We start from the raw sequence: 26392 nt of genomic DNA, 5'->3' as shown, positions 1-26392 counted from the left end.
TCAGGAACTGTGTCCCAGTGAGAGTCAGCACCTTCAGGAACTGTCACCCAGTGAGAGTCAGCACCTTCAGGAACTGTCCCCCAGTGAGAGTCAGCACCTTCAGGAACTGTGTCCCAGTGAGAGTCAGCATCTTCAGGAACTGTGTCCCAGTGAGAGTCAGCACCTTCAGGAACGGTTTCCCAGTGAGAGTCAGCACCTTCAGGAACTGTACTCCAGTGAGAGTCAGCACCTTCAGGAACTGTACTCCAGTGAGAGTCAGCACCTTCAGGAACTGTGTCCCAGTGAGAGTCAGCACCTTCAGGAACTGTGTCCCAGTGAGAGTCAGCATCTTCAGGAACTGTGTCCCAGTGAGAGTCAGCACCTTCAGGAACTGTTTCCCAGTGAGAGTCAGCACCTTCAGGAACTGTACTCCAGTGAGAGTCAGCACCTTCAGTAACTGTACTCCAGTGAGAGTCAGCACCTTCAGGAACTGTCTCCCAGTGAGACTGAGCACCTTCAGGAACTGTGTCCCCCAGTGAGAGTCAGCACCTTCAGGAACTGTCCGCCAGTGAGAGTCAGCACCTTCAGGAACTGTCTCCCAGTGAGAGTCAGCACCTTCAGGAACTGTCTCCAGTGAGAGTCAGCACCTTCAGGAACTGTGTCCCAGTGAGAGTCAGCACCTTCAGGAACTGTGTCCCAGTGAGAGTCAGCACCTTCAGGAACTGTCCCCAGTGAGAGTCAGCACCTTGAGGAACTGTCCCCAGTGAGACTGAGCACCTTCAGGAACTGTGTCCCCCAGTGAGAGTCAGCACCTTCAGGAACTGTCCGCCAGTGAGAGTCAGCACCTTCAGGAACTGTGTCCCAGTGAGAGTCAGCACCTTCAGGAACTGTCACCCAGTGAGAGTCAGCACCTTCAGGAACTGTCCCCCAGTGAGAGTCAGCACCTTCAGGAACTGTGTCCCAGTGAGAGTCAGCATCTTCAGGAACTGTGTCCCAGTGAGAGTCAGCACCTTCAGGAACGGTTTCCCAGTGAGAGTCAGCACCTTCAGGAACTGTACTCCAGTGAGAGTCAGCACTTCAGGAACTGTACTCCAGTGAGAGTCAGCACCTTCAGGAACTGTGTCCCAGTGAGAGTCAGCACCTTCAGGAACTGTGTCCCAGTGAGAGTCAGCATCTTCAGGAACTGTGTCCCAGTGAGAGTCAGCACCTTCAGGAACTGTTTCCCAGTGAGAGTCAGCACCTTCAGGAACTGTCCCCCAGTGAGAGTCAGCACCTTCAGGAACAGTGTCCCAGTGAGAGTCAGCACCTTCAGGAACAGTGTCCCAGTGAGAGTCAGCATCTTCAGGAAATGTCCCCCAGTGAGAGTCAGCACCTTCAGGAACTGTGTCCCAGTGAGTCAGCACCTTCAGGAACTGTGTCCCAGGGAGAGTCAGCACCTTCAGGAACTGTCTCCCAGTGAGAGTCAGCACCTTCAGGAACTGTGTCCCAGTGAGAGTCAGCATCTTCAGAAAATGTCCCCCAGTGAGAGTCAGCACCTTCAGGAACTGTCCCCCCAGTGAGAGTCAGCACCTTCAGGAACTGTCCCCCAGTGAGAGTCAGCACCTTCAGGAACTGTCCCCAGTGAGAGTCAGCACCTTCAGGAACTGTCCCCAGTGAGAGTCAGCACCTTCAGGAACTGTCCCCAGTGAGAGTCAGCACCTTCAGGAACTGTGTCCCAGTGAGAGTCAGCACCTTCAGGAACTGTCCCCCAGTGAGAGTCAGCACCTTCAGGAACTGTGTCCCAGTGAGAGTCAGCATCTTCAGGAACTGTGTCCCAGTGAGAGTCAGCACCTTCAGGAACGGTTTCACAGTGAGAGTCAGCACCTTCAGGAACTGTACTCCAGTGAGAGTCAGCACCTTCAGGAACTGTACTCCAGTGAGAGTCAGCACCTTCAGGAACTGTGTCCCAGTGAGAGTCAGCACCTTCAGGAACTGTGTCCCAGTGAGAGTCAGCATCTTCAGGAACTGTGTCCCAGTGAGAGTCAGCACCTTCAGGAACTGTTTCCCAGTGAGAGTCAGCACCTTCAGGAACTGTACTCCAGTGAGAGTCAGCACCTTCAGGAACTGTACTCCAGTGAGAGTCAGCACCTTCAGGAACTGTCTCCCAGTGAGACTGAGCACCTTCAGGAACTGTGTCCCCCAGTGAGAGTCAGCACCTTCAGGAACTGTCCGCCAGTGAGAGTCAGCACCTTCAGGAACTGTCTCCCAGTGAGAGTCAGCACCTTCAGGAACTGTCTCCAGTGAGAGTCAGCACCTTCAGGAACTGTGTCCCAGTGAGAGTCAGCACCTTCAGGAACTGTGTCCCAGTGAGAGTCAGCACCTTCAGGAACTGTCCCCAGTGAGAGTCAGCACCTTGAGGAACTGTCCCCAGTGAGACTGAGCACCTTCAGGAACTGTGTCCCCCAGTGAGAGTCAGCACCTTCAGGAACTGTCCGCCAGTGAGAGTCAGCACCTTCAGGAACTGTGTCCCAGTGAGAGTCAGCACCTTCAGGAACTGTCACCCAGTGAGAGTCAGCACCTTCAGGAACTGTCCCCCAGTGAGAGTCAGCACCTTCAGGAACTGTGTCCCAGTGAGAGTCAGCATCTTCAGGAACTGTGTCCCAGTGAGAGTCAGCACCTTCAGGAACGGTTTCCCAGTGAGAGTCAGCACCTTCAGGAACTGTACTCCAGTGAGAGTCAGCACCTTCAGGAACTGTACTCCAGTGAGAGTCAGCACCTTCAGGAACTGTGTCCCAGTGAGAGTCAGCACCTTCAGGAACTGTGTCCCAGTGAGAGTCAGCATCTTCAGGAACTGTGTCCCAGTGAGAGTCAGCACCTTCAGGAACTGTTTCCCAGTGAGAGTCAGCACCTTCAGGAACTGTACTCCAGTGAGAGTCAGCACCTTCAGGAACTGTACTCCAGTGAGAGTCAGCACCTTCAGGAACTGTCTCCCAGTGAGACTGAGCACCTTCAGGAACTGTGTCCCCCAGTGAGAGTCAGCACCTTCAGGAACTGTCCGCCAGTGAGAGTCAGCACCTTCAGGAACTGTCTCCCAGTGAGAGTCAGCACCTTCAGGAACTGTCACCCAGTGAGAGTCAGCACCTTCAGGAACTGTCCCCCAGTGAGAGTCAGCACCTTCAGGAACTGTGTCCCAGTGAGAGTCAGCATCTTCAGGAACTGTGTCCCAGTGAGAGTCAGCACCTTCAGGAACGGTTTCCCAGTGAGAGTCAGCACCTTCAGGAACTGTACTCCAGTGAGAGTCAGCACCTTCAGGAACTGTACTCCAGTGAGAGTCAGCACCTTCAGGAACTGTGTCCCAGTGAGAGTCAGCACCTTCAGGAACTGTCTCCCAGTGAGAGTCAGCACCTTCAGGAACTGTCACCCAGTGAGAGTCAGCACCTTCAGGAACTGTCCCCCAGTGAGAGTCAGCACCTTCAGGAACTGTGTCCCAGTGAGAGTCAGCATCTTCAGGAACTGTGTCCCAGTGAGAGTCAGCACCTTCAGGAACGGTTTCCCAGTGAGAGTCAGCACCTTCAGGAACTGTACTCCAGTGAGAGTCAGCACCTTCAGGAACTGTACTCCAGTGAGAGTCAGCACCTTCAGGAACTGTGTCCCAGTGAGAGTCAGCACCTTCAGGAACTGTGTCCCAGTGAGAGTCAGCATCTTCAGGAACTGTGTCCCAGTGAGAGTCAGCACCTTCAGGAACTGTTTCCCAGTGAGAGTCAGCACCTTCAGGAACTGTCCCCCAGTGAGAGTCAGCACCTTCAGGAACTGTCCCCCAGTGAGAGTCAGCACCTTCAGGAACTGTGTCCCAGTGAGAGTCAGCACCTTCTGGAACTGTGTCCCAGTGAGAGTCAGCACCTTCAGGAACTGTCTCCCAGTGAGAGTCAGCACCTTCAGGAACTGTGTCCCCCAGAGAGAGTCAGCACCTTCAGGGACTGTGTCCCAGTGAGAGTCAGCACCTTCAGGAACTGTGTCCCAGTGAGAGTCAGCACCTTCAGGAACTGTGTCCCAGTGAGAGTCAGCACCTTCAGGAACTGTCCCCCAGTGAGAGTCAGCACCTTCAGGAACTGTGTCCCAGTGAGAGTCAGCACCTTCAGGAACTGTGTCCCAGTGAGAGTCAGCACCTTCAAGAAATGTGTCCCAGTGAGAGTCAGCACCTTCAGGAACAAATCCACCACAAACACACAACACTTCAGGCAGAGTATGCTCACCTTTACTACGAGGCTGTGCAGGCGAATGATTTCACTGGTATTCTGTCGGGATGTCTCCCTCAGTGCTGAACACTCCAGTTGTAAACGTTCTTTCTCACACTGAGTTTCCCGGAGAACCTCCTGAAGCATTCCCATTTCCGCTGCACCTTCCCCCACCTTCAGCTCCTCTTTTTTCTGATTCTCCAGTTCCATCTGATTTGCCTGCTCGCTGTATTCATGGTGACAATTGGGCCGAGTCTCTGTGTTTGAAGCATTTCCCTCTCGCTCTGCCTCCAGCAGCAGCTGCAGGTTTCTGACCTTCTCTCTCAGACTTTTCACCAGGAGATCAGTTCCTGGCTGCTCCTGTTCCAGACTCCAGCAGTTACTGACTGGCAGCTTGTCCTGATCAGGCTCCGCACTGTCCCCTATCTCTGACCCCCTGCTCACACGCTGACCATCCTGGGATACCTTCTGCCTGGCTGCCTGCTGCTGCAAGGAGACCTCCAGGGTCCTTTTCTCCTCCAGCAGCTTCTCATTCTCTGCTGTCAGCTCCTGGAGCAGTAGTTGCTGATCAGAGAGCTCCTGCAGCGTTGCCTGCAGTTCCTCAGCAGTGGAATGATGTTTCTGCTCCATCTGCTCAATCTTCTCAGCCATGTCCTTCATCAATCCCTCGCTGGACGCGTCTGAGGAGTGGGGGATAGCTTGTAGACCATTGCTGCCAATGGTAGGTGGGTCTAACGCTGTGTCACAGCCCACTGAGTGTAGTGAGGGGGTCCCACTGTTGGTGTGTGAGATTAAGCTGTGGGATTGTACCCCATTGATGGCCATTGAGGTGTTGTCAGGTCCCCTGGTTCGATTCCTGTCCAGTGACGATGGGGTTTGGAGGCTGTTGCCTGGGTCACTGTTGGGTGAAACGTCCAGACTGAGAGAGTTTCCGTCAGTGTCAGACTCTGCAGCTTCCCGGAGCTGCTCCAGGGAGAGTAGCCGTTCCTGCAGGACTCCCTTCTCTGTCCTCGGGTCCTGCACCTCCTGCTGGAAACCCCGGGTTTTCTCCTGCAGCTCCAGTAGCTGTGATTCAATATTGTCAGAGCCCCACTTCTCTTCCGGAAGCTGCTTCCTGTGTTTGTCCTGTTGACGTTTGAGCTCACACCTTAACCGGCCCATTTCCAGCTCCTTGACCTGGGCTTCTGCCAGTAGCTCCCTGACCTGGATCCGCAGTCTGCTTTGCTCAGCCCCCTCACTGCCAGCCCTGGGGGCTGATACTGTCTGAGGTTTTCCTGTGGGGGTTACAGAGTCACTCCCGTCTGGACCAGCTGCTTTCCTGCTGGGAAGAGTGCGGGAACGCTCCCGGAAAAGTTTATCTTTGCCAAATGTTGTTGCGTCTCTTGGGGTGGGAATAGCAGAGCGTCGAATGGAGGGGTTGAGTCCTGTGGGAGAGTGAACAATGTTAGCAACTTCCCATCACTGACCCTCAACAGGCCAGTTACAGCAATCAGCAAGTTAACCCCAGGACCAGAGAAACACCCCCTCTGCCCCAGTCCAGTCCCAACCACTCCCCCGATCCTCCCCCGCACCCCAACCCCCTCCCCCATACCCCTGCGGTCCCAGGTGTGCCATCATCTGGCAGATATGCCGCACTGTCTCCCTGCTCAGCCGGAGTCTCCGGCGGCACGTCCGGTCCGGCGGGTACTCGAATGACGGGCGGTGCTGGTACACTCGGGGCCTCAGGAGACGCCTCCTTGGCACCTCCTCCTCCTCGGCCTCTTGGGCAGCCGGCCCTCCTTCCTGGGAGAGTTCTAACTCTCTCTTTCACATGATGAACTTTTTTTAGAAATCAAATATAAGACCAATCTCCAAAAAAGGCCTATGTGTAGCAGAGAGCAGAATGTGATAACACTCTGTAAGGACAGGCTGATATGAAGCTAGAGGCCTGTCCTGGAAAAGCTGTGAGGAAGATTCTGCTGAGCTGCAAAGCTGATTACAGGCTGTAGGCCAGAGACTTTAAACTGCACACATACTGTGAAGAACCCATCATCTGAAACAAGGACTCATGGGGGCCCATGGAACAACGCCCCGGACACCCACCACACACAGGCAGGACACCCCCAGGCTCGATCCCAGGTGCCCGGTTTGTGGGGACCAATGATGACCCATCCCCGGCTGGGGTCTCCTTGACAAGGCTGAAGATACCGGGCGGACGTTAAGAAGCGGGTTCTTAAACTGACTGAGCTGTGCGAGCCTCGGGCCTGTCCATTGTGGCAAAGGCATAACGACCATCGGAATGCTGGGGAAGCTCTCCCGGGATCTCCCGGGATCTCTCGGGATCTCTCGGCCGCGTCCCGGCTCTCCCGGGATCTCTCGGCCGCGTCCCGGCTCTCCCGGGATCTCTTGGCCGCGTCCCGGGATCTCTCGGCCGCGTCCCGGATCTCCCGGCTCTCCCGGCTCTCCCGGGATCTCTCGGCCGCGTCCCGGCGCTCCTGGGATCTCTCGGCAGCGTCCCGGCTCTCCCGGCTCTCCCGGGATCTCTCGGCCGCGTCCCGGCTCTCCCGGCTCTCCCGGGATCTCTCGGCCGCGTCCCGGCGCTCCTGGGATCTCTCGGCAGCGTCCCGGCTCTCCCGGCTCTCCCGGGATCTCACGGCCGCGTCCCGGCGCTCCCGGGATCTCTCGGCAGCGTCCCGGCTCTCCCGGCTCTCCCGGGATCTCACGGCCGCGTCCCGCCATGATTCTGGTGCCTCAATAACCTTGTTTTTATTGAATCCAAATGTGGTTGGGAATCTGGAGCCCCAGAGTTACCCCGGGTCTCTGAATGCCTTGTCCAGTGACAATACCGCCACACCACTGCTGTGTGCTGCCGTGGACTCTCCTGTGCAGCTCTCTCCAGCAGGTTTAGTTGTGAGATCCTGGCCGGTTCTGTCTCTCTTCCTGCTGCTTGTTTGCTGCTGACAAAATGGAGGAAGCGTAATCGCGCAATCGCGCCCAGAGAACGTGACGTGTGTCTTCGGGGCATGTGACCTGTCTCTGCCGTCACGTCAGACAGGAAGAATGCGTTCAATTTTATTTTAAAATCTTCTCCTGGGTCAGCGCGCTGACGTCAGGGGGGCAGTGTTTCTCGCTGAGCTCCGCGCATGCACAGCGCGCTGGCGTCGGGGGGGGGCAGTGTTTCCTGCTGAGCTCCGCGCATGCGCAGCGCGCTGGCGTCAGGGGGCGGCAGTGTCTCTCGCTGAGCTCCGCGCATGCGCAGCGCGCTGACGTCAGGGGGGGCAGTGTTTCTCGCTGAGCTCCGCGCATGCGCAGCGCGCTGGCGTCAGGGGGGGCAGTGTTTCCCGCTGGGCTCCGCACATGCGCAGCGCGCTGGCGTCAGGGGAGGCAGTGTTTCTCGCTGGGCTCCGCGCATGCGCAGCGCGCTGACGTCAGGGGGGGGGCAGTGTTTCCCGCTGGGCTCCGCGCATGCACAGCGCGCTGACGTCAGGGGGGGGCAGTGTTTCTCGCTGAGCTCCGCGCATGCGCAGCGCGCTGGCGTCAGGGGGGCAGTGTTTCTCGCTGAGCTCTGCGCATGCGCAGCGCGCTGACGTCAGGGGGGGGCAGTGTTTCTCGATGAGCTCCGCGCATGCGCAGCGCGCTGGCGTCGGGGGGGGCAGTGTTTCCTACTGAGCTCCGCGCATGCGCAGCGCGCTGGCATCAGGGGGGGCAGTGTTTCTCGCTGAGCTCCGCGCATGCGCAGCGCGCTGGCGTCAGGGGGGGCAGTGTTTCCCGCTGGGCTCCGCGCATGCACAGCGCGCTGGCGTCGGGGGGGGGCAGTGTTTCTCGCTGAGCTCCGCGCATGCGCAGCGCGCTGGCGTCGGGGGGGGGCAGTGTTTCTCGCTGAGCTCCGCGCATGCACAGCGCGCTGACGTCAGGGGGGCAGTGTTTCTCGCTGAGCTCCGCGCATGCACAGCGCGCTGACGTCAGGGGGGCAGTGTTTCTCGCTGAGCTCCGCGCATGCGCTGCGCGCTGGCGTCGGGGGGGGGCAGTGTTACCCGCTGGGCTCCGCGCATGTGCAGCGCGCTGACGTCAGGGGGCGGCAGTGTTTCCTGCTGAGCTCCGCGCATGCGCAGCGCGCTGGCGTCAGGGGGCGGCAGTGTTTCTCGCTGAGCTCCGCGCATGCGCAGCGCGCTGGCGTCAGGGGGGGCAGTGTTTCCCGCTGGGCTCCGCACATGCGCAGCGCGCTGGCGTCAGGGAGGGCAGTGTTTCTCGCTGGGCTCCGCGCATGCGCAGCGCGCTGACGTCAGGGGGGGGCAGTGTTTCCCGCTGGGCTCCGCGCATGCACAGCGCGCTGACGTCAGGGGGGGGGCAGTGTTTCTCGCTGAGCTCCGCGCATGCGCAGCGCGCTGGCGTCAGGGGGGCAGTGTTTCTCGCTGAGCTCTGCGCGTGCGCAGCGCGCTGACGTCAGGGGGGGGGCAGTGTTTCTCGCTGAGCTCCGCGCATGCGCAGCGCGCTGGCGTCGGGGGGGGGCAGTGTTTCCTACTGAGCTCCGCGCATGCGCAGCGCGCTGGCATCAGGGGGGGGCAGTGTTTCTCGCTGAGCTCCGCGCATGCGCAGCGCGCTGGCGTCAGGGGGGGCAGTGTTACCCGCTGGGCTCCGCGCATGCGCAGCGCGCTGGCGTCAGGGGGGGGCAGTGTTTCTCGCTGGGCTCCGCGCATGCACAGCGCGCTGACGTCAGGGGGGCATTGTTTCCCGCTGGGCTCCGCGCATGCGCAGCGCGCTGATGTCAGGGGGGGGGCAGTGTTTCCCGCTGGGCTCCGCGCATGCGCAGCGCGCTGGCGTCAGGGGGGGGCAGTGTTTCTCGCTGGGCTCCGCGCATGCGCAGCGCGCTGACGTCAGGGGGGTCAGTGTTTCCCGCTGGGCTCCGCGCATGCGCAGCGCGTTGATGTCAGGGGGGGGCAGTGTTTCCCGCTGGGCTCCGCGCATGCGCAGCGCGCTGGCGTCGGGGGGGGGCAGTGTTTCTCGCTGAGCTCCGCGCATGGGCAGCGCGCTGGCGTCAGGGGGGGGCAGTGTTTCCCGCTGGGCTCCGCGCATGCGCAGCGCGCTGGCGTCAGGGGGGGGCAGTGTTTCTCGCTGGGCTCCGCGCATGCGCAGCGCGCTGACGTCAGGGGGGCAGTGTTTCTCGCTGAGCTCCACGCATGTGCAGCGCGCTGACGTCAGGGGGGGCAGTGTTTCTCGCTGAGCTCCGCGCATGTGCAGCGCGCTGGCGTCGGGGGGGGCAGTGTTTCTCGCTGAGCTCCGCGCATGCGCAGCGCGCTGGCGTCAGGGGGGGGCAGTGTTTCCCGCTGGGCTCCGCGCATGCGCAGCGCGCTGGCGTCAGTGGGGGGCAGTGTTTCCCGCTGGGCTCCGCGCATGCGCAGCGCGCTGGCGTCGGGGGGGGCAGTGTTTCTTGCTGGGCTCCTCGACCCTCCCGAAACCCGCCCACAGCCCACCCGGGGGTCACGACCCTGACTTTGGAAATGACTGCTTTAAGGACTAGTCTGTGCCTCAGCATCACCAACAGAGCAGCTTCCAGAACATTCCGCTGGAAGTTTGTTCCCCACTCAGTGGAAACAATGCCGGCTCTCATCCACTCCTTTGCATCAACTTTGATTTGTGACAGCCCTGCGTCACAGAGTCACAATTCATCCTGACACAGCGTGTGGGAGCGAAACCACAGCCCAACACTCGTGACAACCAGCACCCCCCCCCCCCCCCGGACCCCCACCCCCACCGGACCCCCACCCCCCCCGGACCCTCACCCCCACCGGACCCCCCCGGACCCTCACCCCCCCGGACACTCATCGCCACTGGACCGTCACCCCCCCCCGGACCCTCACCCCCCCGGACACTCACCCCCACCGGACCCTCACCCCCCACCGGACCCCCCGGACCCTCACCCCCACCGGACCCTCACCCCCCCCGGACACTCATCGCCACTGGACCGTCACCCCCCCCCCGGACCCTCACCCCCCCGGACACTCACCCCCACCGGACCCTCACCCCCCACCGGACCCCCCGGACCCTCACCCCCACCGGACCCTCACCCCCCCCGGACCCCCACCCACCACCGGACCCTCATCCAAACCGGAGCCTCACCCCCACCGGACCCACCGGACCCCCCGGACCCTCACCCCCCCGGACCTTCACCCCCCCGGACACTCACCCCCCCGGACCCTCACCCCCCCGGACCCTCACCCCCCCCGGACACTCACTGCCACTGGACCGTCACCCCCGCCGGACCCTCACCCCCCCGGACCCTCACCCCCCCGGACCCTCACCCCCCTGGACCCCCACCCCCCACCGGACCCTCACCCCCACCGGACCCCCCCGGACCCCCACCACCACCGGACACCCCGGACCCTCACCCCCCCGGACCCTCACCCCCCCGGACACTCACCCCCCCGGACCCCCCGGACCCTCACCCCCCCGGACCCTCACCCCCCCGGACACTCACCCCCCCCGGACACTCACTGCCACTGGACTGTCACCCCCACCGGACCCTCACCCCCCCGGACCCTCACCCCCACCGGACCCCCCGGACCCTCACCCCCCCGGACCCCCACCCCCCACCGGACCCTCACCCCCCTGGACCCCCACCCCCCACCGGACCCTCACCCCCACCGGACCCCCACGGACCCCCACCACCACCGGACCCCCCGGACCCTCACCCCCCCGGACACTCACCTCCCCCGGACCCCCCGGACCCTCACCCCCACCGGACCCCCCGGACCCTCACCCCCACCGGACCCCCGGACCCTCACCCCCACCGGACCCCCGGACACTCACCCCCACCGGACCCCCCGGACCCTCACCCCCACCGGACCCCCCGGACCCTCACCACCACCGGACCCCCCGGACCCTCACCACCACCGGACCCCCCGGACCCTCACCCCTCCGGACACTCACCCCCCCGGACCCCCCGGACCCTCACCCCCCCGGACCCTCACCCCCACCGGACCCCCCGGACCCAACATACACACAGAGCAACTTCCACTGCGCTACCTGGACCCTCCCCCCCCCGCCCCCCACCGGACCCCCCGGACCCTCATCCCCCACCGGATCCTCAGCCCCCACCGGACCCTCACCCACCCCACTGGACCCCCCGGACCCTCACCCCCCACCAGACACTCACCACCCCTCCCCCACCGGATCCTCAGCCGCCACGGGACACCCCTACACACACCACACACACGGTTACTCACACTCTGTCACACTGTTACACACACACTGTCACACTGTTACTCACACTCTGTCACACTGTTACTCACACACTGTCACACTGTTACTGGCACACTGTTACTCACACCCTGTCACACTGTTACTCACACCCTGTCACACTGTTACACACACCCTGTCACACTGTTACTCACACTGTTACTCACACTCTGTCACACTGTTACACACACACTGTCACACTGTTACTCACACTCTGTCACACTGTTACTGGCACACTGTCACACTGTTACTCACACTCTGTCACACTGTTACTGGTACACTGTCACACTGTTACTCACACTCTGTCACACTGTTACTGGCACACTGTCACACTGTTACTCACACACTGTCACACTGTTACTCGCACTCTGTCACACTGTTACTGGCACACTGTTACTCACACTCTGTCACACTGTTACTCAAACACTGTCACACTGTTACTGGCACACTGTCACACTGTTACTGGCACACTGTCACACTGTTACTCACACACTGTCACACTGTTACTCACACCCTGTCACACTGTTACTGGCACACTGTCACACTGTTACTCACACACTGTCACACTGTTACTCACACCCTGTCACACTGTTACTGGCACACTGTCACACTGTTACTCACACCCTGTCACACTGTTACTCACACACTGCCACACTGTTACTCACACCCTGTCACACTGTTACTCACACCCTGTCACACTGTTACTCACACTCTGTCACACTGTTACTCACACACTGCCACACTGTTACTCACACCCTGTCACACTGTTACTCACACTCTGTCACACTGTTACTGGCACACTGTCACACTGTTACTCACACCCTGTCACACTGTTACTGGCACACTGTCACACTGTTACTCACACTCTGTCACACTGTTACTGGCACACTGTCACACTGTTACTCACACACTGTCACACTGTTACTGGCACACTGTCACACTGTTACTGGCACACTGTCACACTGTTACTGGCACACTGTCACACTGTTACTCACACACTGTCACACTGTTACTCACACCCTGTCACACTGTTACTGGCACACTGTCACACTGTTACTCACACACTGTCACACTGTTACTCACACCCTGTCACACTGTTACTGGCACACTGTCACACTGTTACTCACACACTGCCACACTGTTACTCACACCCTGTCACACTGTTACTCACACTCTGTCACACTGTTACTGGCACACTGTCACACTGTTACTCACACCCTGTCACACTGTTACTGGCACACTGTCACACTGTTACTCACACTCTGTCACACTGTTACTGGCACACTGTCACACTGTTACTCACACACTGTCACACTGTTACTCACACCCTGTCACACTGTTACTGGCACACACTGTCACACTGTTACTCACACACTGCCACACTGTTACTCACACCCTGTCACACTGTTACTCACACTCTGTCACACTGTTACTGGCACACTGTCACACTGTTACTGGCACACACTGTCACACTGTTACTCACACTCTGTCACACTGTTACTCAAACACTGTCACACTGTTACTGGCACACTGTCACACTGTTACACTCTGTCACACTGTCACTGGCACACTGTCACACTGTTACTCACACTCTGTCACACTGTTACTCACACGCTGTCACACTGTTACTCACACCCTGTCACACTGTTACTGGCACACTGTCACACTGTTACTGGCACACTGTCACACTGTTACTCACACTCTGTCACACTGTTACTGGCACACTGTTACTCACACTCTGTCACACTGTTACTCACACCCTGTCACACTGTTACTGGCACACTGTCACACTGTTACTGGCACACTGTCACACTGTTACTCGCACTCTGTCACACTGTTACTGGCACACTGGCACACTGTTACTCACACTCTGTCACACTGTTACTCACACTCTGTCACACTGTTACTCACACACTGTCACACTGTTACTCACACTCTGTCACACTGTTACTGGCACACTGTCACACTGTTACTCACACTCTGTCACACTGTTACTCACACTCTGTCACACTGTTACTCAAACACTGTCACACTGTTACTGGCACACTGTCACACTGTTACTCACACCCTGTCACACTGTTACTGGCACACTGTTACTCACACTCTGTCACATTGCTACTGGCACACTGTCACACTGTTACTCACACTCTGTCACACTATTACTGGCACACTGTCACACTGTTACTCAAACACTGTCACACTTACTCAAACACTGTCACACTGTTACTGGCACACTGTCACACTGTTACTGGCACACTGTCACACTGTTGCTCAAACACTGTCACACTGTTACTGGCACACTGTCACACTGTTACTCACACACTGTCACACTGTTACTCAAACACTGTCACACTGTTACTGGCACACTGTCACACTGTTACTCACACTCTGTCACACTGTTACTGGCACACTGTCACACTGTTACTCAAACACTGTCACACTGTTACTCAAACACTGTCACACTGCTACTGTCACACTGTTACTCAAACACTGTCACACTTACTCAAACACTGTCACACTGTTAGTCAAACACTGTCACACTGTTACTGCCACACTGTCACACTGTTACTCACACACTGTCACACTGTTACTTACACCCTGTCACACTGTTACTGGCACACTGTCACACTGTTACTCACACACTGCCACACTGTTACTCACACACTGTCACACTGTTACTCACACCCTGTCACACTGTTACTGGCACACTGTTACTCACACCCTGTCACACTGTTACTCACACACTGTCACACTGTTACTCACACCCTGTCACACTGTTACTGGCACACTGTCACACTGTTACTCACACACTGCCACACTGTTACTCACACCCTGTCACACTGTTACTGGCACACTGTCACACTGTTACTGGCACACTGTCACACTGTTACTCACACACTGTCACACTGTTACTCACACTCTGTCACACTGTTACTGGCACACTGTCACACTGTTACTGGCACTCTGTCACACTGTTACTCACACACTGTCACACTGTTACTCACACACTGTCACACTGTTACTCACACTCTGTCACACTGTTACTGGCACACTGTCACACTGTTACTGGCACACTGTCACACTGTTACTCACACACTGTCACACTTTTACTCACACCCTGTCACACTGTTACTGGCACACTGTCACACTGTTACTGGCACACTGTCACACTGTTACTCAAACACTGTCACACTGTTACTGGCACACTGTCACAATGTTACTGGCACACTGTCACACTGTTACTCACACTCTGTCACACTGTTACTCACACTCTGTCACACTGTTACTGGCACACTGTCACACTGTTACACTCTGTCACACTGTTACTGGCACACTGTCACACTGTTACTCACACTCTGTCACACTGTTACTCAGACTCTGTCACACTGTTACTCAAACACTGTCACACTGTTACTGGCACACTGTCACACTGTTACTCAAACACTGTCACACTGTTACTCACACACTGTCACACTGTTACTCACACCCTGTCACACTGTTACTGGCACACTGTCACACTGTTACTGGCACACTGTCACACTGTTACTCACACTCTGTCACACTATTACTGGCACACTGTCACACTGTTACTCACACTCTGTCACACTGTTACTCAGACTCTGTCACACTGTTACTGGCACACTGTCACACTGTTACTCACACTCTGTCACACTGTTACTGGCACACTGTCACACTGTTACTCACACTCTGTCACACTATTACTGGCACACTGTCACACTGTTACTCACACACTGTCACACTGTTACTCAAACACTGTCACACTGTTACTCAAACACTGTCACACTGCTACTGTCACTGTTACTCAAACACTGTCACACTTACTCAAACACTGTCACACTGTTACTCACACACTGTCACACTGTTACTGGCACACTGTCACACTGTTGCTCAAACACTGTCACACTGTTACTGGCACACTGTCACACTGTTACTCAAACACTGTCACACTGTTACTCAAACACTGTCACACTGTTACTGGCACTCTGTCACACTGTTACTGGCACACTGTCACACTGTTACTCACACACTGTCACACTGTTACTCACACACTGTCACACTGTTACTGGCACACTGTCACACTGTTACTCACACACTGTCACACTGTTACTCAAACACTGTCACACTGTTACTAAAACACTGTCACACTGCTACTGTCACACTGTTACTCAAACACTGTCACACTTACTCAAACACTGTCACACTGTTAGTCAAACACTGTCACACTGTCACTGGCACACTGTCACACTGTTACTGGCACACTGTCACACTGTTACTCACACACTGTCACACTGTTACTCACTTTGTCACACTGTTACTCACACCCTGTCACACTGTTACTGGCACACTGTCACACTGTTACTGGCACACTGTCACACTGTTACTCACACTCTGTCACACTGTTACTCACACACTGTCACACTGTTACTCACACTCTGTCACACTGTTACTGGCACTCCGTCAGACTGTTACTCGTACTCTGTCACACTGTTACTCACACTCTGTCACACAGCTACTCGCACACTGTCACACTGTTACTCACACTCTGTCACAGGCACTCCGTCACACTGTTACTCGCACTGTCACATTGTTACTCGCATTCTGTCACACTGTTACTCACACTCTGTCACACTGTTACTCACACGCTGTCACACTGTTACTCACACTCTGTCACACTGTTACTCGCTTTCTGTCACACTGTTACTCACTCTGTCACACTGTTACTCGCATTGTGTCACACTGTTACTCACACTCTGTCACACTGTTACTCACACTCTGTCACACTGTTACTCACACTGTCACACTGTTACTCACACTCTGTCACACTGTTACTCACTCTGTCACACTGTTACTCACACTCTGTCACACTGTTACTCGCACTGTCACACTGTTACTCGCACTGTCACACGGTTACTCGCTTTCTGTCACACTGTTACTCACTCTGTCACACTGTTACTCGCATTGTGTCACACTGTTACTCACACTCTGTCACACTGTTACTCACACTCTCTCACACTGTTACACTGTCACACTGTTACTCACACTCTGTCACATTGTTACTCGCATTCTGTCACACTGTTACTCGCACTCTGTCACACTGTTACTCGCATTGAGTCACACTTTTACTCACACACTGTTACTCACACTCTGTCACATTGTTACTCGCATTCTGTCACACTGTTACTCACACTCTGTCACATTGTTACTCGCATTCTGTCACATTGTTACTCGCATTCTGTCACACTGTTACTCGCATTGAGTCACACTTTTACTCACACACTGTTACTCACACTCTGTCACACTGTTACTCACACCCTGTCACACTGTTACTCACACCCTGTCACACTGTTACTCACACTGTCACACTGTTACACACACTCTGTCACACTGGTACTCGCATTCTGTCACACTGTTACTCACACTCTGTCACACTGTTACTGGCACCCTGTCACACTGTTACTCACACTCTGTCACACTGTTACTCACACACTGTCACACTGTTACTCACACTCTGTCACACTGTTACTGGCACACTGTCACACTGTTACTGGCACACTGTCACACTGTTACTCACACTCTGTCACACGGCTACTCGCTCACTGTCACAATGTTACTCACACTGTCACACTGTTACTCACACTCTGTCACACTGTTACTCACTCTGTCACACTGTTACTCGCATTGTGTCACACTGTTACTCACACTCTGTCACACTGTTACTCACACTGTCACACTGTTACTCACTCTGTCACACTGTTACTCACACTCTGTCACACTGTTACTCGCACTGTCACACTGTTACTCGCACTGTCACACTGTTACTCACTCTGTCACACTGTTACTCGCATTGTGTCACACTGTTACTCACACTCGGTCACACTGTTACTCACACTCGGTCACACTGTTACTCACACTCTGTCACAACTTCACTCACACTCTGTCACACTGTTACTCACACTCTGTCACACTGTTACTCACACTCTGTCACAACTTTACTCACACTCTGTCACAAACTGTTACTCACACTCTGTCACAACTTTACTCACACTCTGTCACACTGTTGCTCGCACTCTGTCACACTGTTAGTTGTATACTGTCACACTGTTACTCACACTGTTACACTGTCACACTGTTACTCACACTCTGTCACACTGTTACTGGCGCTCTGTCACACTGTTACTCACACTCTGTCACACTGTTACTCACTCTGTCACTGTTACTCACACTGTCACACTGTTACACACACTCTGTCACACTGTTACTGGCACACCGTCAGACTGTTACTCGTACTCTGTCACACTGTTACTCACACTCTGTCACACGGCTACTCACTCACTGTCACACTGTTACACTCTTTCACAGGCACTCCGTCACACTGTTACTCGCACTGTCACATTGTTGCTCGCATTGTGTCACACTGTTACTCACACTCTGTCACACTGTTACTCACACTCTGTCACACTGTTACTCACACTCTGTCACACTGTTACTCACACTGTCACACTGTTACTCACACTATGTCACACTGTTACTCGCTTTCTGTCACACTGTTACACACACTCTGTCACACTGTTACTCACACTCTGTCACACTGTTACTCACACTATGTCACACTGTTACTCACACTCTGTCACACTGTTACTCACTCTGTCACACTGTTACTCGCACTCTGTCACACTGTTACTCGCATTGTGTCACACTGTTACTCACACTCTGTCACACTGTTACTCACACTCTGTCACACTGTTACTCACACTGTCACACTGTTACTCACACTATGTCACACTGTTACTCGCTTTCTGTCACACTGTTACACACACTCTGTCACACTGTTACTCACACTCTGTCACACTGTTACTCACACTATGTCACACTGTTACTCACACTCTGTCACACTGTTACACACACTCTGTCACACTGTTACTCACACTGTCACACTGTTACTCACACTATGTCACACTGTTACTCGCATTGTGTCACACTGTTACTCACACTCTGTCACACTGTTACTCACACTCTGTCACACTGTTACTCACTCTGTCACTGTTACTCACACTGCCACACTGTTACACACACTCTGTCACACTGTTACTCGCATTGTGTCACACTGTTACACACACTCTGTCACACTGTTACTCACACTGTCACACTGTTACACACACTCTGTCACACTGTTACTCACACTCTGTCACACTGTTACTCACTCTGTCACTGTTACTCACACTGCCACACTGTTACACACACTCTGTCACACTGTTACTCACACTCTGTCACAACTTTACTCACACTCTGTCACAACCTGTTACTCACACTCTGTCACAACCTGTTACTCACACTCTGTCACAACCTGTTACTCACACTCTGTCACAACTTTACTCACACTCTGTCGCACTGTTGCTCGCACTCTGTCACGCTGTTACTTGTATACTGTCACACTGTTACTCACACTCTGTCACACTGTTACTCACACTCTGTCACACTGTTACACTGTCACACTGTTACTCACACTCTGTCACATTGTTACTCACACTCTGTCACACTGTTACTCACACTGTCACACTGTTACTCACACTCTGTCACACTGGTACTCGCATTCTGTCACCCTGTTACTCATAGATTATCATAGAATTTATCATAGAATTTACAGTGCAGAAGGAGGCCATTCGGCCCATCGAGTCTGCACCGGCTCTTGGAAAGAGCACCCCACCCAAGGTCAACACCTCCACCCTATCCCCATAACCCAGTAACCCCACCCAACACTAAGGGCAATTTTGGACGCTAAGGGCAATTTAGCATGGCCAATCCACCTAACCTGCACATCTTTGGACTGTGGGAGGAAACCGGAGCACCCGGAGGAAACCCACGCAGACACGGGGAGGACGTGCAGACTCCGCACAGACAGTGACCCAAGCCGGAATCGAACCTGGGACCCTGGAGCTGTGAAGCAATTGTGCTATCCACAAGGCTACCGTGCTGCCCCAAACTCGCATTGTGTCACACTTTTACTCACACTCTGTCACATTTTTACTCGTATACTGTCACACTGTTACTCACACTGTCACACTGTTACACACACTCTGTCACACTGTTACTCGCATTGTGTCACACTGTTATTCACACTCTGTCACACTGTTACTCACACTCTGTCACATTTTTACTCGTATACTGTCACACTGTTACTCACACTGTCACACTGTTACTCACACTCTGTCACACTGTTACTCACACTGTCACACTGTTACTCACACTCTGTCACACTGTTACACACACTGTCACACTGTTACTCGCATTGTGTCACACTGTTACTCACACTCTGTCACACTATTACTCACACTGTCACACTGTTACTCACACTCTGTCACACTGTTACTCACACTCTGTCACACTGTTACTCGCATTGTGTCACACTGTTACTCACACTCTGTCACCCTGTTACTCACACTGTCACACTGTTACACACACTCTGTCACACTGTTACTCACACTCTGTCACAACTTTACTCACACTCTGTCACAACCTGTTACTCACACTCTGTCACACTGTTACTCGCGTTCTGTCACACTGTTACACTCTTTCACAGGCACTCCGTCACACTGTTACTCGCACTGTCACATTGTTGCTCGCATTGTGTCACACTGTTACTCACACTCTGACACACTGTAACTCACACTCTGTCACACTGTTACTCACACTCTGTCACACTGTTACTCACTCTGTCACACTGTTACTCGCATTCTGTCACACTTTTACTCGTATACTGTCACACTGATACTCACACTCTGTCACACTGTTACTCACACTCTGTCACAATGTTACTCACACTGTCACACTGTTACTCACACTCTGTCACACTGTTACTCACTCTGTCACACTGTTACTCGCATTGTGTCACACTGTTACTCACACTCTGTCACACTGTTACTCACACTCTGTCACACTGTTACTCACACTATGTCACACTGTTACTCGCTTTCTGTCACACTGTTACTCACTCTGTCACACTGTTACTCGCATTGTGTCACACTGTTACTCACACTCTGTCACACTGTTACTCACACTCTGTCACACTGTTACTCACTCTGTCACTGTTACTCACACTGCCACACTGTTACACACACTCTGTCACACTGTTACTCACACTCTGTCACAACTTTACTCACACTCTGTCACAACCTGTTACTCACACTCTGTCACAACCTGTTACTCACACTCTGTCACAACTTTACTCACACTCTGTCGCACTGTTGCTCGCACTCTGTCACGCTGTTACTTGTATACTGTCACACTGTTACTCACACTCTGTCACACTGTTACTCACACTCTGTCACACTGTTACACTGTCACACTGTTACTCACACTCTGTCACATTGTTACTCGCATTCTGTCACACTGTTACTCGCACTCTGTCACACTGTTACTCGCATTCTGTCACACTGTTACTCACACCCTGTCACACTGTTACTCACACTCTGTCACACTGTTACTCACACTGTCACACTGTTACTCACACTCTGTCACACTGGTACTCGCATTCTGTCACACTGTTACTCACACCCTGTCACACTGTTACTCACACTCTGTCACACTGTTACTCACACTGTCACACTGTTACTCACACTCTGTCACATTTTTACTCGTATACTGTCACACTGTTACTCACACTGTCACACTGTTACTCACACTCTGTCACACTGGTACTCGCATTCTGTCACACTGTTACTCACACCCTGTCACACTGTTACTCACACTGTCACACTGTTACTCACACTCTGTCACATTTTTACTCGTATACTGTCACACTGTTACTCACACTGTCACACTGTTACTCACACTCTGTCACACTGGTACTCGCATTCTGTCACACTGTTACTCACACCCTGTCACACTGTTACTCACACTCTGTCACACTGTTACTCGCACTCTGTCACACTGTTACTCGTATTCTGTCACACTGTTACTCGTATTCTGTCACACTGTTACTCACACTCTGTCACACTGTTACTCGCACTCTGTCACACTGTTACTCGTATTCTGTCACACTGTTACTCGTATTCTGTCACACTGTTACTCACACTCTGTCACACTGTTACTCACACTCTGTCACCCTGTTACTCGTATTCTGTCACACTGTTACTCGCACTCTGTCACATTGTTACTCGCACACTGTCACACTGTTACTCACACTCTGTCACACTGTTACTCGCACTCTGTCACATTGTTACTCGCACACTGTCACACTGTTACTCACACTCTGTCACACTGTTACTCACACTCTGTCACAACTTTACTCACACTCTGTCACAACCTGTTACTCACACTCTGTCACACTATTACTCGCTTTCTGTCACACTGTTACTCACACTCTGTCACCCTGTTACTCGCATTGTGTCACACTGTTACTCACAATCTGTCACACTATTACTTGCTTTCTGTCACACTGTTACTCACACTCTGTCACCCTGTTACTCGCATTGTGTCACACTGTTACTCACACTCTGTCACACTGTCACTCGCACTCTGTCACACTGATACTCACACTCTGTCACACTGTTACTCACACTCTGTCACAACTTTACTCACACTCTGTCACACTGTTACTCACACTCTGTCACACTGTTACTCACACTCTGTCACAACTTTACTCACACTCTGTCACACTGTTACTCACACTCTGTCACACTGTTACTCACACTCTGTCACACTGTTACTCGTATTCTGTCACACTGTTACTCGTATTCTGTCACACTGTTACTCACACTCTGTCACACTGTTACTCACACTCTGTCACACTGTTACTCGTATTCTGTCACACTGTTACTCACACTCTGTCACACTGTTACTCACACTCTGTCACACTGTTACTCACACTCTGTCACACTGTTACTCACACTGTCACACTGTTACTCACACTCTGTCACACTGTTACTCGCATTGTGTCACACTGTTACTCACACTCTGTCACACTGTTACTCACACTGTCACACTGTTACTCACACTGTCACACTGTTACTCACACTCTGTCACACTGTTACTCACACTGTCACACTGTCACACACACTCTGTCACACTGTTACTCGTATTCTGTCACACTGTTACTCACACTCTGTCACATTGTTACTCACACTCTGGCACACTGTTACTCACACTCTGTCACACTGTTACTCACACTGTCACACTGTTACTCACACTCTGTCACACTGTTACTCGCATTGTGTCACACTGTTACTCACACTCTGTCACACTGTTACTCACACTGTCACACTGTTACTCACACTGTCACACTGTTACTCACACTCTGTCACACTGTTACTCGTATTGTGTCACACTGTTACTCACTCTGTCACACTGTTACTCACACTGTCACACTGTTACTCACACTCTGTCACACTGTTACTCACACTCTGTCACACTGTTACACTCACTCTGTCACACTGTTACTCACACTGTCACACTGTTACTCACACTCTTTCACACTGTTACTCACACTCTGTCACACTGTTACTCGTATTCTGTCACACTGTTACTCGCACACTGTCACACTGTTACTCACACTCTGTCACACTGTTACTCACACTCTGTCACAACTTTACTCACACTCTGTCACAACCTGTTACTCACACTCTGTCACACTATTACTCGCGTTCTGTCACACTGTTACTCACACTCTGTCACCCTGTTACTCGCATTGTGTCACACTGTTACTCACACTCTGTCACACTGTTACTCACACTCTGTCACACTGTTACTCGCTTTCTGTCACACTGTTACTCACACTCTGTCACACTATTACTCGCTTTCTGTCACACTGTTACTCACACTCTGTCACCCTGTTACTCGCATTGTGTCACACTGTTACTCACACTCTGTCACACTATTACTCGCTTTCTGTCACACTGTTACTCACACTCTGTCACACTGTCACTCGCACTCTGTCACACTGATACTCACACTCTGTCACACTGTTACTCACACTCTGTCACACTGTCACTCGCACTCTGTCACACTGATACTCACACTGTCACACTGTTACTCACACACTGTCACACTGTTACTCACACTCTGTCACAACTTTACTCACACTCTGTCACAACCTGTTACTCACACTCTCTCACACTGTTATTCACATTCTGTCACACTGTTACTCACACTCTGTCACACTGTTATTCACACTCTGTCACACTGTTATTCACACTCTGTCACACTGTTATTCACACTCTGTCACCCTGTTACTCGCATTGTGTCACACTGTTACTCACACTCTGTCACACTGTTACTCGCACTCTGTCACACTGTTACTCACACTCTGTCACACTGTTACTCACACTCTGTCACACTGTTATTCACACTCTGTCACACTGTTATTCACACTCTGTCACCCTGTTACTCGCATTGTGTCACACTGTTACTCACACTCTGTCACACTGTTACTCGCACTCTGTCACATTGTTACTCGCACACTGTCACACTGTTACTCGCACTCTGTCACATTGTTACTCGCACACTGTCACACTGTTACTCACACTCTGTCACACTGTTACTCACACTCTGTCACACTGTTACTCACACTCTGTCACACTGTTACTCGTATTCTGTCACACTGTTACTCACACTCTGTCACACTGTTACTCACACTCTGACACAACTTTTCTCACACTCTGTCACAACCTGTTACTCACACTCTGTCACACTATTACTCGCTTTCTGTCACACTGTTACTCACACTCTGTCACCCTGTTACTCGCATTGTGTCACACTGTTACTCACACTCTGTCACACTGTTACTCACAATCTGTCACATTATTACTCGCTTTCTGTCACACTGTTACTCACACTCTGTCACCCTGTTACTCGCATTGTGTCACACTGTTACTCACACTCTGTCACACTGTCACTTGCACTCTGTCACACTGATACTCACACTCTGTCACACTGATACTCACACTCTGTCACACTGTTACTCACACTCTGTCACACTGTTACTCACACTCTGTCACAACTTTACTCACACTCTGTCACAACCTGTTACTCACACTCTGTCACACTATTACTCGCTTTCTGTCACACTATTACTCGCTTTCTGTCACACTATTACTCGCTTTCTGTCACACTGTTACTCACACTCTGTCATACACTGCTGGCAACATTACTTCAAACAAACTTTCAGGTAAGAATCTCAAACCTGGATCCTGACCTTTTGCCGGCTGGTTTCCCATCTTCCCCAGCTGCTCTGGCCTGTGTTTCTTGCTGTGGGAGATGGGAGGTGAAGCTCCCTCATGTTGCTGTTTTTTTGGACAAGAAGCTGTGCTCTCCCAGACACATTCTACACACAGATGGAGGGCAGGAGCTGGAGCTGCTGGCCAGCAAGTAACATTTGCAACCAGCCTGTATCTCAACAAAAGGCCGACACTGAAACTCTCTCAATAACACCCAGCTGATTTTCATTCCCATCGCTCAGGGTGAAATCCAGCTGAATCATTGTTTTCTCCATTATTCTTCTCCCCCTCCCCCAATTATTCTCATTGTTCACTGTGATGGGCTGGATTGGGCATCGTCCTGTTACGGCAAATGTGGCAATGTCTCATTAAAGGATTCCAATGAAGCTCAACAGTCAGTTTGTGTTGTTGCTCGTAAAGAAAAAGACTGCATCCTATAGAGAGACTGAATCCTATAGAGAGGCTGCAGCTTATAGCGAGGCAGCATCCTATAGAGGGGGAGCATCGTATAGAGAGGAGCATCATATAGTGAGTGATGCTGCAGCCTATAGTGAAGCAGAATCCTATAGAGAGGTTGCATCCGATCGACAGTGCATCATATAGAGAGACCGCATCCGATAGCGAGGCTGCATCCTACAGAGAGGCTGCATACTATAGAGGGGCAACATTGTATAGAGAGGCAGCATCATATACCGAGGTTGCATCCTAGAGAGAGACTGCATCTTATAGAGAGGCTGCATCCTACAGTAACTGCAGCCTATAGCAAGGCTGCCTCCTATAGAGGGGCAGCATCATATAGAGAGGCTGTAGCGTATGGCAAGGCAGAATCCTATAGAGAGGCTGCATCCTATAATGAGACTACATTCTATAGAGAGGATGCATCCTATAGTGAGACTGCATCCTATAGAGAGGCTGCACCCTATAGAGAGGCTGCCGTCTATGGATTGGCTACATCCTGTAGAGAGGCTGCAGTCCATATGGAGGCTGAATCGTATAGAGAGACTGCATCCTATAGACAGCTGCAGTCTATAGAGAGGCTGCACTTAAAGAAGACTGTATCCGAGAGACGGGCTGCAGTCTTTCGAGAATCTGCATCCCATAGAGAGACTACAGTCGAAAAAAGGGACTTCAGTCTATAGAGCCACAGCATCCTATGGAGAGGCTGCATCCTATCGGGGGCTGCACCTTATAGAGAGATTGCATCCTATAGAGATGCTGCTATCTATAGAGAGGCTGTAGTCTAAAGGGAGGCTGCATCCTATAGAGAGGCTGTTGCCTATAGAGAGGCTGCATCCTATAGGGACTGCAGTCTATAGAGAGGCTGCATCTTATGGAATCATAGAATTTACAGTGCAGAAGGAGGCCATTCGGCCCATCGTGTCTGCACCGGCCCTTGGAAAGAGCACCCCACCTAAGCCCACACCCCCACCCTAGCCCCATAACCCAGTAACCCCACCCAACACTAAGGGCAATTTTGGACACTAAGGGCAATTTATCATGGCCAATCCACCTAACCTGCACATCTTTGGACTGTGGGAGGAAACCGGGGCACCCGGAGGAAACCCACGCACACACGGGGAGGATGTGCAGACTCCGCACAGACAGTGACCCAAGCCGGAATCGAACCTGGGACCCTGGAGCTGTGAAGCATTAGTGCTAACCACTAAGCTGCCGTGCCCCCCAGAGAGACTGCAGTCGAAACAGAGGCTGTAGCCTATAGAGAGGCTGCATCCTATAGAGTGGCTGCATCCT

General features: G+C 53.2%; 1 protein-coding gene across 2 annotated transcripts in view; it reads right to left on the bottom strand.

Moving 5' to 3' along the window:
- The window catches only part of specc1 (sperm antigen with calponin homology and coiled-coil domains 1), a 103354-nt gene that overhangs the window by 53855 nt on the left and 23107 nt on the right, over nucleotides 1-26392 (bottom strand). The window contains exons 1-2 of one of the 2 annotated variants that reach the window (XM_072470031.1): nucleotides 24619-24778; nucleotides 4212-5617 (exon numbers count right to left, since the gene is read on the bottom strand). In XM_072470031.1, the coding sequence (XP_072326132.1) occupies nucleotides 4212-5617; nucleotides 24619-24640 (1428 nt within the window). In that variant the 5' untranslated portion in view covers nucleotides 24641-24778. Of the gene's footprint in view, nucleotides 1-4211; nucleotides 5618-24618; nucleotides 24779-26392 lie in introns of those variants that run through there. The other variant, XM_072470030.1, reaches the window with a different exon arrangement.

The sequence above is a fragment of the Scyliorhinus torazame genome, chromosome 12, assembly GCF_047496885.1.
Source record: "Scyliorhinus torazame isolate Kashiwa2021f chromosome 12, sScyTor2.1, whole genome shotgun sequence".
Taxonomy (NCBI): domain Eukaryota; kingdom Metazoa; phylum Chordata; class Chondrichthyes; order Carcharhiniformes; family Scyliorhinidae; genus Scyliorhinus; species Scyliorhinus torazame.
Note: the sequence above shows the minus strand (reverse complement) of the source record. Positions and strands in the feature narration are given on the sequence as shown.